This window comes from Mastomys coucha, unplaced genomic scaffold (assembly GCF_008632895.1).
Source record: "Mastomys coucha isolate ucsf_1 unplaced genomic scaffold, UCSF_Mcou_1 pScaffold20, whole genome shotgun sequence".
Taxonomy (NCBI): Eukaryota; Metazoa; Chordata; class Mammalia; order Rodentia; family Muridae; genus Mastomys; species Mastomys coucha.
Genome location: NW_022196903.1, coordinates 143,182,790 through 143,196,834, shown reverse-complemented (window position 1 = coordinate 143,196,834; position 14,045 = coordinate 143,182,790). Strand labels below are relative to the sequence as shown.

At 43.1% G+C, this 14,045-nt stretch overlaps 1 protein-coding gene across 7 annotated transcripts in view; it reads left to right on the top strand.

Moving 5' to 3' along the window:
• Dennd5b (DENN domain containing 5B) overlaps positions 1–14,045 on the top strand; it is a 152,393-nt gene that overhangs the window by 19,532 nt on the left and 118,816 nt on the right. Inside the window, exon 1 of one of the 7 annotated variants that reach the window (XM_031383977.1) lies at positions 9,336–9,791. The exons of 3 other annotated variants lie outside the window; for them this stretch is intronic. In XM_031383977.1, the coding sequence (XP_031239837.1) occupies positions 9,659–9,791 (133 nt within the window). In that variant the 5' untranslated portion in view covers positions 9,336–9,658. Of the gene's footprint in view, positions 1–9,335; positions 9,792–14,045 lie in introns of those variants that run through there. 3 more of the 7 variants (XM_031383978.1, XM_031383980.1, XM_031383979.1) reach the window with 3 other exon arrangements.

Genomic DNA, 14,045 nt, shown 5'->3' with positions numbered 1-14,045 from the left:
AACAAATTCCGATAAATTGAAATCATGTAACTTTTCTCATCATAATGCAATAAAAGTTTTAAAAAAAAAAGATTTATTTTTTTAAAAGAGTTATTATGTATACAGTGTTCTGCCTGAATGTATGCTTACAGGCCAGAAAAGGGTACCAGATCTCATTATTGATGGTTATGAACCACCATATGGTGGCTGGCAATTGAACTCAGGACCTCTGGAAGAACAGCCAGTGCTCTTAACCTCTAAGCCATCTCTCTAGCCCCCAGACTTCCTCTTACTCTACGGTTTTTACCTATGTTCATTCCCTGTCAACTGGTTGCTTGCTCCTCCTCTTGACCTTTGATTGACTTTATTTAATACTGTTTACAATAAACAGAAAGTTCTTAGATTTAAATGTGTGTGCTAGGACTGAGTTACAGCACAACTAGAAACAGGGTTTTCCAGTAAATAACACAATCTTGGGGTTCAGAGTGTAATCAAATGTCCCATAACAGTCCACAGTGGCTAGAGGAGGGAATGGGATTCCTTGGGACAATTACAGAAGATTCTGAACTACTATGTGGATTCTGGGAACTGAACTTGAGTCCTTGAAAACGCAACCTGTGCTCTTGACCATGGAGCTATCTCTCCAACACTTCTATACACATATCCCTTTAAAAACAAAAACCAGCCAGGCGGTGGTGGCGCATGCCTTTTATCCCAGCACTTGGGAGGCAGAGGCAGGCGGATTTCTGAGTTCGAGGCCAACCTGGGCTACAGAGTGAGTTCCAGGACAGCCAAGGCTACACAGAGAAACCCTGTCTTGAAAAAGCCAAAAACAAACAAACAAATAAAAACAAAAACCAAGAAACAGAATCTCCTGTTGTGACCCAGAATGGTTGGATCTCACTACACTCTTCTTGTCTTGGCCTCCCAAGTATCCTTACAGGTATAAGAGAGATATAGAGACAATGACAGTTTAGACCCTGGGCCCTGTTAAGAGCACACTACAATGAGGAAATATGAGATGGGACAGAGGGAGTACAAGGTGAAAATATGGGAGAGAAAGCAAAGCCAGGCAGTTTGTGTGCTATGGTGAGATAGAACTAGAGACACTACAATGGGTGGATCTGACGAGCCTGCACAACTACCTGTGGTTATGGTGATGTCTGGGTCCATGGCCCTACAGTGGTCTGTGCTGATGGCTGTAGTGTGTGTTGGCACCAAAGACCATCCATATGTCTGTGGTCTGGGCTGATACCTGGGACCACTTTGAGTTCCTGAGACCATACTGACAGAATGGGGATGGGGCAAACTGATCTGAGTGGCCGGTGTTGCCACCTGAAGCCATGGTGACATCCTAGGCCAAGCTGCCACTGAGGGCCATGTCTGGGTCTTTGGTCCTGCTGCAATTGGGTCTGTGTCAATGACCATGGCCAAAGTTACCATCAAAGGCCATGGGGAGGGCGGGGGGCGGGGGGTCTGGCTGGTGCCTAAGGCCGAGTAGATATTCCAGTACTGTGCTGAGCTATCCCAATCCCTTGCCTGAGCAGCATGGAAGAGCAGGCTCTGCTGATGTTGGTGCCAGAGAGCTGGCCCCAATAAACTGAGTGAGGAAGAACTGGCCCTGCCCCTCACTGGCTATGGCATTCAGGAGAGTGGGCTCCCTGGGCAGCATAGTAGAGCAGGGGGGGCGGTGAGGGAGCAAGAGCAGGAGTACAGGAGAGACTGCCTCACCTCTATCACCTGGAGAGCTGGCTCTGGTGGTACAGGTACAGGTGAGTTGGCAGACTGACCAACTCAGCTACTACCCAGGCCCAGATCTAGGGCTTTGAGTTGGTCCACTCCAATATCTACCTCATCCATGAACCTCTGATGTGTGTGAAAGGACTGGTTCTACAGATCCAAAGCTTCAGGATTTCTATGACACAGGGCAACAATAGAATATCCAAGAGGAGTCCCAGTGAGGACCCAGTATTGATGGTATAGCAGAAGCCAGGAAACTCAAACCAGACCAATGACTCATTGCAAAGAACATTTCTAAGTAAAGTTGTTTCGGCAAAAGGATGTTCTGTGTGACACATCATGACACACAGCAGCTTCCACAGTGAGATGGGTGTTTGTTTGTTTTCTTTTGGGGCAGCAGGCAGGTATGAAGGGATAGGGGTACATGATGTGAAATTCACAAAGAATCAAAAAAGTTTAAAATGAGACCTTTTCTCAAACGTTTTCCATGAACTCTCATTAAACTAAAATCATTACCTAGAGGTGGATGCAGAGGATGGGGGTTATTAGCATGGAGGTTAAAGACTGCTTAGAAGTACGCTAAGGCAAATAAACACCCTGGAAGCTCTACAGTATCAAGCCTAATTCAATAAAGGAGCTGTAGTTGATTTGCTAAGCTTAAAATAATTGCCTCATGAATAGTAGCCATATTGAATTGATTATAACTGAAGAGCATAAAGGTTTGTGTTTTATATTTACTCTAGATATACGCTCTTCACTGAGGAATGAATTTAGTGAATCGATTATCTGAGAGAATAATTGTGGTATGTGGGTATGAGGAGAGAAAACAGTTGTTTGCCTCTGAAAACTCTTGGCTGCACAAGTTGGGAAGAAAAACTGTGCTGTGTTTTCGTGGCAGAGTCTTATGTGTTCCAGGCTGGAACTTGCAGTGCAGCTGAGGATGATTTTGAAGTCTTTTGATTGCTTGTTTTTGTTGTTTGTTGTTTGACAGTACTACATAGTACTGTCCAGCCTGCAAATCAATATATAGGTCAGGCTGGCCTTGAACATGTGTTCATTGTCTCTGCTTTCCAAACTTTGGGATTATTGCTAGGGCATACACCATCCCCAATTTATGTAGTGCTGGCAATCAAACTGAAATACTCTACCAACTGAGCTATATCCCTATCTCTTGGGAGAAAAACTTAAATGTTGTGGTCTGAATGATTTATGATTTCTTTAAATTTTTCTGTTGAAACCCACCCTTCAAGGTGATATTGAAGAGGAGAAGCTGTTGGGAAGTCATTAGTTCAAGAGAGTGGACTCTTTCTCTTTTTGGAGGAGGATATGTAACCTAGGTTGTTCTCAAACTTGCTGTATACCCAAGGATGGTCTTGAACACCTGGCCCTCCTCCTCCCACTTCCCAAATATAATTACAGAAGCATGGCACCATGCCCTACGAAGTTAGACTCCTTCTAAATGGGATGAATGCCCTTAAAACAGAGAACAGCTATCTCTTACCCCATGTGAGAATACACTAAAAACACATGGCATAGGAATAGGAAACAGCCCTTACCAGACAGAATCCCCAGTGCCTACATCTTTGACTACCTACCTCCAGTCTTTGAGAAATAAATCGCATTGTTTATAAGCCATACAGTTTATAGTACTTTGTGAAGATTAGCTGAATAAGATTGACACAGTTAATATACCTGAAATAATAACACTAACAGAGTGACTAATTACAGATGCCTCTGAATTCATAGTGGGAGACAATAGACAATGAACTTTCTGTGATTTTTAAAGAATCATTAAAAGCTGGATGTTAGCAAGGCATAGCGACTCATACCTATAATCCTAGCACTTGTAAGGCTGAAGCAGGAAGATTGCTTCCTGGACTATACAATGAGACCATGCTGTTTCAACAACAGGTGATATACAAACAGGTGATAATGCAAACCCTTGTGAGGCCGGAAGGGGAGTGACTTTAGCACAGGCTTCAAGGCTAGTTTCCTGTGCAACAAAGTGAAACACATTTCAAAATGTCACTGTCAAGATGGTTGCAAGGCTGTTACCTGTTACAGGCTTGGAAAGAGCTGCCTCAAGCCAGGCCCAGTGTCCTCTCATCCTCCTGTTTATTGCCTATAGATCTGGATACAGAACTCTCAGCTACCTCTCCAGCATCATATCTGTCTGCTCACTCCCTTGCTTCCTGCCCATGACAATAATGGACTAAATCTCTGAACTGTAAGCCAGTCCCAACTAAATGTTTTCCTTTATAAGACTTGCCATAGGACATTAACTAATACAGAAGTTGGTACCAGAAGTGGTTGTATTGCTGTGATAGGCCTGAGCATGCTTTTCTTTGGAGGAATGTAGACTTTGAAACTTTGTATTAGGAAAGAAGTTGAATGCTTTAAGTAGATCTTAATGGGCTATGCTAGTAGAGCATAAAAGTCAGTGGTGCTGAGAGTGATTTGACCTGGGGGTGGGGGACAGCTCAAGAAGTTTCAGAGGAGAATATCAGTAAGTGGCCTAGAGAGTCTTGTGATATTTTGGTGAAGAATGTGGCTGTTTTCTGCCCTTGTCAAAAAAAAAAAAAAAAAATCTGTCTGAGGCTAAAGTAGAGAGTTTTAGATTAACAGCATTGGGAAAGGAGATTTTCCAACAGCCTAGTGTTGACTGTATTGCTTGGTTTTTAGAGGCCAAGCTTATGTAGATCTATAATGAAAAGGAGCAAGATGAGCAAGGAAAAATACAAAGTGTACCATTTGAGGACAAAGGAGGCAACAGGGGGTGTAATGGAGCTTAGTCTCCTGCTCAAGAAGATAAAGAAAGCCTGATGCTAAACAGAATAAAGGAAGTGGTGACCAGCTAAGCTTCTAATTGTAAAAAGGAATTAAAGAAAAATTTAGGGCCTGGTTTGGTGGTGCATCACTTTAATCCCAGAAGTCAGAAGACAGAGGCAGGTAGATCTCAGAGTTCAAGGACAGCCTGGTCTACAGAGCAAGTTCCAAGTAAAGGTACACTTAGGCAGTGAAAGAAAACATCAGAAAAAAGAAAGCTAGCAAAAAATGTATTTGGACAAGGCAGCCATGTTTCAGGCCCAGCAAGCAGTAGGACTTGGCAGCTTTAGACATATGGTTCTAACTTTAGAGTCAAAGATACAAGAAAGGGGTTGTAGAATCTCCCTCCCCAGCTAAGGAAAGCTGCTGAAGCTAAGCATGTGTGAGGGATGCCCCTGCATGAAGGCCCAGTGAGGCCACTGAGGGAAGCTGTGAAGGTGAAGCCTGGTTTGCCTTGGGGCCCCCAAAATGTTAGAGATTTCAGAATTGTGAGATACCTGTCAAGGAGAGCTGCTAACAGGGAGTGGAACCAGGCCACAAGAGAGAGAAGTGTGTGGCAGTCAACAAAGCTGAAAGGAGATGAAGATCTGAAGATTTTCACTAGACATGGAGGTGCAGACTTTGGAGTTTGCCCAGCTGTTTTTTGGTCTTGCTTTGGTCCAGTATTTCCTCTCTATGCTCCATTTTCTCCTGCTTAAAATGGCAATATAAATTCTGTATATTGTTAGTATGTGATCTGTTTTTTTTTTTAATCTTTATTTTATAGGGTTCACAGTTAAGAGATTGCCATGATTCTCAGACGAGACTTTCGATTTTTAAACAGTGTTGAAATTGTTATACCTATGAAGACTTTTGAAGTTGGATTGAATGCATTTCTGTATTATGATAAGGCTAAGTGGAATGTGGTGGTTTGAATAAGAATGGCTCCCATAGGCTCCTAGATTTGAATGCTTGGTCTTTAGGGAGTGGCACTGTTAAGAGATGTGGCCTTGTTTGAGGAAATGTATCACTGGGGATGGGCTTTGCAGTTTAAATCCTCAAGCCAGACCCAGTTTTTCTCTTTCTGCTACCTGCTGATCCAATTGTAGAACCCTCAGCTACCTCTCCATTGACCATGTCTGCCATGCTTTCCACCATGATGATAATGGACTAAACCTCTGAAACTGTAAGCCAGCCCCAATTAAATGCTTTCGTGTATAAGATTTGCTGTGGGCATGCTGTTTCCTCACAGCAATAGAGCATTTACTAAGACGGCCATCAAATGTCCAGTGATGCTGGCAGAAACCAGAAGCTAGGATGGAGGCACTACATGGAGTCTTTTCCCAAACCTCCGGCAACTAACAACCTTTAAGGCATATCTCTGTGCTCAAGGCCAGCCTAGTATATAGCAAGTTCCTGGGCAGCCAGGAATATAGAGGGAGATCCTCCTGTCTCAAAAGAAAAATTGTAAGGCTAGAGAGATAGCCCAGTGTTTATATGCACATGTTGCTCTTGCAGAGGACCTGGCTTGATTCTTAGCATCCACATCAGGCAGCTCACTGCCTCTAGCTCCAGTCCAAGGGATCTGATGCCTCCTCCTAGGCACCGCATGCACATGGGATACATAAAGACCAACAGGCATATATATATGTACATATGAACAAATAAAAACACAAATTTAATTGTATTGGTTGGCAGACAAGATAGTTCAGTGGACAGGAGCACTTGTCAAACTTGAAGACCGGAGTTCAATCCCCAGAAACCATATAGTAGATATAAAACAAACTCTTTTTTTTTTGTAAATCTTTTTTTTTTTTTTAAAGATTTACTTTATTTATTTTATGTGTATGAGTACACTGTAGCTGTACTGATGGCCATGAGCTATATCATGTGTGTGGCTGCTGGGAACTGAACTCAGGACCTCTGCTGGCCCTGCTCACTCCGGCTTAATTCACTGTAGCTGTCTTCAGATGCACCAGAAGAGGGCGTCCAGTCTCATTACGGGTGGTTGTGAGCCACCATGTGGTTGCTGGGATCCGAACTCAGGACCTTCGGAAGAGCAGTCCATGCTCTTACCTGCTGAGCCATCTCGCCAGCCCTAAAACAGACTCTTGAAAATGGTTTGGTTTTTATATTAATGAGTTGTATGAGTTCTTTAATAACAGTCTTATAAAGTTGTGTGTGTGTGGGTATGTATGTTTGTGAGTATGTGTGTATATGTGTATGAAATGTTTTAACATCTCTCCAGCTGAGGATACTTAATAAGATAGAAAATAATTTAAACAAAAATTTAAACCAACTGCTATACTACCAAACATTTATTGGCATGAACTGACCCCTTTTCTAAAACTATCAGGGGTTTGGCAACATGGTTCATCAGGTGAAGACACCTGCTGCCATGTCTGATGAGTTGAGTTCATTTCCTAGGACCTACGATGATGGAAAGAGAGAACTGGTTCCTACAAATTGACCTCTGACCTCCACAAGCATGCCTACATACAGACACAGCTCATAAAACAAATAAAATGTAAAAAGCTAAATAATGAGGGATTTGTTTTTCCAAATAGCCTTTGTTAAGATTTTCCTAGAAAGCCAAAATCTTGGCATAAGAAAATGTCACTCCAGATTTTCTTGTAGAAATTGGAATTGTGACAGCTTGGCATGTTTTATGCTAATTAGAGGTTAAAGCTGAGATGACTGACTCCATTAAAGGTTTTCCTTTCAGGTGGCAATTGTGTTATGTACCCCCAACAGAATGGAAAGTATTCTAACATAGCCCTGGCTGTTCTGGAACTCATCTTGTGGACCAGTCTGGCCTCCAAATCATGGAGATTCACCTGTCTTTGTCTTCTGAGTGTTGGGATTAAAGGTGTCTACCCCCCAACACACACAAACACACGCTTGGCCCTTAAGGGAGAAATTTTCTTTAGTGATGTAATTACTAACAAAGTGCCCATTCTCCTATAATAAAAGCTCACCTATTCTCCTTAATCAACTCCAATGAAACCCATAGATCAGAAAATTGCCTTAGCAGATAAGGAGATACTTCCCACAAAGACTGACTATCTGGGTTTGATATCCAGGACCCACATCATGGAAGGAGAAAACTGACTCCTGAAACTCATTTCCTGATGTGTTCATAAGCACAGAAACACACACACCCAAAATGCCATTTTTAAAAGTCTTTAAAATTAAAATAAGTTTGACGGACTTATTAGATCACCAAAAAGGTTAAAGACATGAGAGCAGAAGGAGGATTTGGTGTGAAAAGGAAGGAGATCAAAGGGAATGGGGCAGGGGGTACGGGAGGGTTATAAAAAGATATGATCAAAATATGTACAGGAAGCTGGGTTGTGGTAGCGCATGCCTTTAGTCCCAACTCTCAGAAGGCTCAGGAGGATCTCTCTGTTTGAGGCCAGCCTGGTCTACAAATCCAGTTCCAGGACAGCCAGATCTGTTACACAAAGAAACCCTGTCTCAAAAAACAGAACAAGGGCTGGAGAGATGGCTCAGCGGGAGCACCGACTGCTCTTCTGAAGGTCATGAGTTCAAATCCCAGCAACCACATGGTGGCTTACAATCACCCTTAATGAGATCTGACGCCCTCTTCTGTGCGTCTGAAGACAGTTACAGTGTACTCACATATAATAAATAAATCTTAAAAAAAAAAACAAGAAAGTACATGTATGGAAATGTCATAATTAAATCTAGTATTCTATATATGTTAATAAAACAAAAACTAAATCATTAATGTTTACAATTTTATAAATCAATTACTGCTCACATGAACAAAAAAGTATGTTTCTTGATTAGTACAAACAATAAATTAGTTTTCTGCTGTATTTGTTTGACTAGCTTAGAATCTAACATTCTGCAAGAAGCCAACAAAAATAGAAATGAGTAAAATATTTTTTGTGTACTGTATAATAGAAGCAATAATTGCATAACATTAAATATCCATAAACATTATAAATACCATAGTTCGTTTTTTCCCAGTAGCACCAATCTGATACTACCTAGATTATCATCATTTTTTCATTCACTAAAATATAAATGGCAGGCCAAGCGGGATCCAACATTCCGTAGATACTGTAAAGGATGAACCAGGAAGCAAAATACTCCCCACCCCAAGTACAACCTAGCTAAGAAGGTAAGAGAAGTCATTTCAAGGGTTCCGGAAGATTATTGGAGAGTACCATAGAAGCTAAGGGTTAAATTACCCAGGTTGTTATTTACCCTGCCTCTGTGTGTGTGTGTGTGTGTGTGTGTGTGTGTGTGTGTGTGTGTGTGTGTGTGTGTGTGTGTGTGTGTGTGTGTGTGTGTGTTGAGATGTAGTCTCTTTAGGTAGATAGACATGCTGATCTCCAACTCCGGATCCTCCTGCCTCAGTCACAAGAGTGCTGGAATTATAGATGTGAGTCACCACGTCCTGCCGGGGACTAGGATCTTAAAATGGTTAAGCATCTGCATGATAGTTTAAAAATATGGTACAGACGTTGTGGGAAATGACCTCAGAGTGCTGTCTCCCTTTTCCAAAGCTACGTTATTGTTTAGGTTGGGTTGGGCGACATCCTCTCTGGAAGATAGGATCCTGCTCGCGTTCTAACCTGCTATTGAGGGCTGCACTGTGCAAGAGAGGTTGCCTCACTATTACCGCGGGCGGGCACGCACCCCGACGCGCCCCCCACCCCATCCCTCCGAACTCACTGGTGCGCGCCCCGGACCGCGCGCCACCGAGCTCTACGGGCGCTCCCGTCGCGCAGCGCGGTTCTGTTGACCCGCGGGCGCCAGACGCTGCGCTTCGGCGGGCGCAGCTGCGGCGGCGCGGGCCTCCCTAGCTGACACTCCCCCTGCGAGCCCCTCCCCCGCCGCGGCGGAATCCCGCCCGCCCGCGCGCGAGCCCGAGGCCGCTTCCCTGGTACCAGCGTCTAGAAGGATCCCGGCTGCGGCGATTACGCGGCCATGGGCGCGCCGGGGTCGTCCTAGGGTCGCGGCGGAGACCGCAGTCAGAGCGGCGCGGTGGCCTCCTCCGCGAGGGAAGCCTGCGACGCTTCTCAGCGAGGCTTCTCATCGGTTCACGCCGGAGAGCCTCCTCCGCGAACCCCAGCGACGGCCGCACCGGCAGCGCGGCGGGATGAGCGGTAGCAGCGCGGCGCCGGGCCCGGGCTCGGGGTCGGGATCCTCCTCAGCCGCCTGTCGCTTCGCGCACTACTTCGTGCTGTGCGGGATCGATGCGGACAGCGGGCTGGAGCCGGACGAGCTGGCGGGTAAGGCCGGGCTGGCTGCGGAGGCGCTAGGGAGGAAAGGTGCGGGCTCTAGACAAAAAGTCGGCGGCGGTAGCTGTGCTCGGGCTAGATGGGCACTCGTGGGCGACATAATGACATTGTTGTTAATTCCGCGCTCTGGCTAAGCCCCTGCGTGCTGGGTCCGGGTAACCAGCCCGGGCCCCCATAGGGCCGAACCCCTCCGCTGCTCGCGGGTGGCTCATGGCGTGCGGGACCGGGGTGTGCAGTGGTTCGTGAAGTTTGGCCCTGGCGGCCGAAGCGCTGGTCCGCAGCTCCGCGAAGGAGTCGGGACCGCGGGGCGACGACTAGGTCCGCTCCGGCGAGAGGCCCAGCGGGATCGACCCCGAGCGCTCTGGGTTGGCGCCACCCCTCCCCCCAGTTCTGCGACGACGAGCAAGTCACCCTTTGGAATCCTGTGGATTTGGCAGTGCCAGTGCCGCGAGCTAGCGAGGACCTTTGGACACTTGGGTTGCGGCCTGATTCTTTGTTGATACCCCTGCCCGGTTCCGGAGTTAACGTAGTTGGACAGTCCTCCCCAAGAGGGGCGCACTGTAAGTCACCGCCGAGGTGTCATTGGAGGAGCATGGCCCCCATTTGACCGGTTTCGTGACGCAGTGCGGGACTGAGCTGGGGAACGTACCCTGGGAACCCGGGCAGTTGAAGGATGATAGGGAAATGTAGAGAGCAGGCCGGAGAAATGACATTTTTCACTCTGCTTTCCTCTATGGGACCTGAATTGTGATTTTTTTTTTTTTAAAGGGTGAGACACATAACACCTACCACCTGAACTTTATCTGTGTCAGTGCTAAACACTTAGGTCATAGCCTTTCTGAGCAGCTTTTTTGGAATATAGCATCTCTAGTTTGATTGCACTAGTATAGATTTTTCTCTCTTCCTTTGAAGAGCAGGCTGGGAAAAATGTATTAAATAATAAAGATAGTAAACAAAACGGCTCAGTCTTTACTAATACAGTCTCACGTCTTAACTGAGCATCTTATTATTAAGTCAGTTTCACAGCAAAATGTTTTCAACAAAAACTAAGTATAGTTTTAGAGGAATAATGAAATACCAAGATTTTCCTGTATGTGTAATTATGTAATCATACTGTTTCTTCAGCTAAGATTTCATGTACATGTTAAGAATAGCATTGTTAAGGGACATGAAATTGTGTGCGCGTGGAGGGGGGGGGTGAGTGTCTGCAGAGTGAATTTGGAGAAAGATCTGGGCTGGGAAAAAAATTATTTTTCTAGGACTCCTCTAAACAACTAGGATTTCTTGGGCCTTCAATGGCAGGTGAGTGATGAAAGAAAAAAGCCAGTATTTGTCCTCTCTTTGTCTACTAACACCAGAACACCACCGTTCTGGTATGTTCTGGGACTCTTCAAAAATCACCCTTTATTTTTACCCCAGTCTTCCTGAAGCAGTATCTCCTATTGTTCTTTTGATTGTCCTTGTTGTATTACTACTTAGAAAAAAAAGATTCTGCCGGGCAGAATCTTGGTGGCGCACACTTGGGAGGCAGAGGCAGGCGGATTTCTGAGTTCAAGACCAGCTTAGTCTACAGAGTGAGTTCCAGGACAGCCAGAGGTATATGGAGAAACCCTGTCTCAAAAAGGCCAAAAAAAAAGAAAAAAAGAAAAAAAAAAAGAAAGATTCTTGGGCCAGAGGGATGCTCAGTGAAAACATGTACTAATGTCCTCTTGCTGAGGACCAAAGTTTGAATCTCAGCACTTAGGTGGCTTATAAGCACTTATAGTTCTAGTTCTAAAGGAGCTGCAATTTAATACACGCCTAGCCTCTGAGGGCACTTTCTCTAACACACACACACACACACACACACACACTCTTAAAATTTATAAAAATCTAGAAAAAGATATTCTGTGCTAGTAATATAGTGAAGGAATTTTTTTTTTTAGATTTATCTTATGTGTATGAATGTTTATATGCACTATGTGCATATCTGGTGCCTTTCAGAGTTTAGAAGAGGGTGGAGGGTGTTGGATCATCTGGAACTAGAGTTAGGGGTGGTTGTGACCCCTCCGTACTAGGAATTTACAGATTTAAGGCTTAGGAATCATACAGCTATTTGGCAAGTGTTTTATTTTCTAAGCTTATTTCTCTTCAGTTTAACTTAACCTTTAAGGAAGTTTAAAAGACTGGGATAACAAGATAAGGGTTTTTTTTTTTGTTTTGTTTTGTTTTTTTAATGTTTCCTATCTCCTGTCTTAAGTATATCCTTTTTCTGAATAAATAAACTTTTCTACTGCTTTCATACTTGACTTTACTTTTTTGTGCAATTGTTCATAAAAACAATGCCTGTAAGATCACAGTTTTTTAAAAGCATAGACATTTGTACTCCTGAGATGATTGTGTCTGCATTATTTTGTTTGGGTCTTCCCTCTCCTGTCAGTACTTACTTCTTCATTGGTTCATTGACAGCTATACCTCCAACCTTGAAAGTTTGTGTGCCAGAAAGAAACATCTTTTTAGTGGAAACACCAATGGGTCTTATTTATTGTGAATCATTTGTAAACCATCTTGTTCCTGGTAGAAGGGACGAGTGGGAGACAGTGTAAGAGGGGCATATGGATAGAAATTGGTAGAAAACAAATCATAAGACCCACTTGTCACTCCATGGATCTCTTTTGCTGATATTGACAACTCTTCTCTTTTTAGCTTGGAACACATTTGCAGTTAGAGGAAAACAAATGGTGCAAAATTACCTAGACAAGTTCTCTATACCTAGGATTTCTTGTGAGCCCTTCTATTTTTTTGTTTGTTTACTAAGATGTTAAATTAAATTGTGTGTATATATATATATATATGTGTGTGTAAGCCATATATGCATGGGTATCCACAGAGACCACAAGGTATTGGGTTCTCTAGAGCTAGAATTACAGGCAGTTGTGAGATGCCCAGTGTGAATGGACTAGGGTCTTCCAGAAGAGCAAAAAGTACTTGTAATTGCTAAGCCATCTCTCCAATCATGGCTATTTTTAGCCAGATAATTTACACAACTCTGAGAATACTGGTATACAAACCAAACATTTACCGAAAAAAATCATAAGAAATTTTATTTCAAAAATAGTTCTTTGATATACATACAGTTTTACCATCTACCAAGAATGAAAATATATTTGCATATGAATGAGACAAATATATGGCCTTATTTTTTGTAAGAATTAAATTTTGGCAGAATATTTGATATTGCAGGGGATGGCATCATCAATGTTTTCTGAATTGATTGATTTTGTAATCATCAGTGCTGATAATACTACTCTGCATGACAAAAGTATATTAAGAATCATTTCAGAGCAGGGCGGTGGTGGCGCACGCTTTTAATCCCAGCACTTGGGAGGCAGAGGCAGGCGGATTTCTGAGTTCAAGGCCAGCCTGGTCTACAGAGTGAATTCCAGGACAGCCAGGGCTACACAGAGAAACCTGTCTCAAAAAACAAAAACAAACAAACAAACAAAAAGAACCATTTCAGAAATGGTAAATTTTGTCTTAATTTTAATAAAAAATTCCTTTCATATATTTTTGTTTGTTTTAGGTTAGAATCTTATGATATAGACCAGGCTGGCTTGGAACTTGTAGAAACCTCTGATTCCTGAATCCTGGGATTAAAGATTTGAGCCAGGCTGGATATGCTGGTATGCTGGTTTATGCTTTTAATCTCATCACCCAGGAAATATATTATAGTAGGTGGATGGATCTCTTGAGTTCTACCCAGAGCAACATTGTGAAAGTCTATCTCAAAAATTAAAAAAAAAAAAAAAAAAAAAAAAAAAAAAAAAAAAAAAAAAGAGCTTGGACCACCTGCCCATTTCATGATTTTCTAAAGGGAAACTTAAGTAGCAACTCAAATAGTGATTTTTTTTTAAAAAAAAAAACTATTTTATGTATATAAACCTGCACATCTGATGCCTGTGGAGACCAGAAGAGGATATTAGATCCCTTGTAGGTAGAGTTTGGATGATTGTGAATCTCCATGTGGGTCCTGGATAGTGAACCTGGGTTCAGTAAAAACAGCAAGTGCTTTTAATTACTGACCCATCTCTCTAGCTCCAAGACAATAATTTTTAAAATAATTATACTTATGCAATGTAATCCAAAAACATATTAACCTGATAATTTCACACTGAGGAATGATAGCAGGAAGATATTAAAATCTTTCTTTTCCTTTTCCTTTCCTTTCTTTCTTTCTCTTCTTTTTTTTTTTTTTTTTTTTTTTTT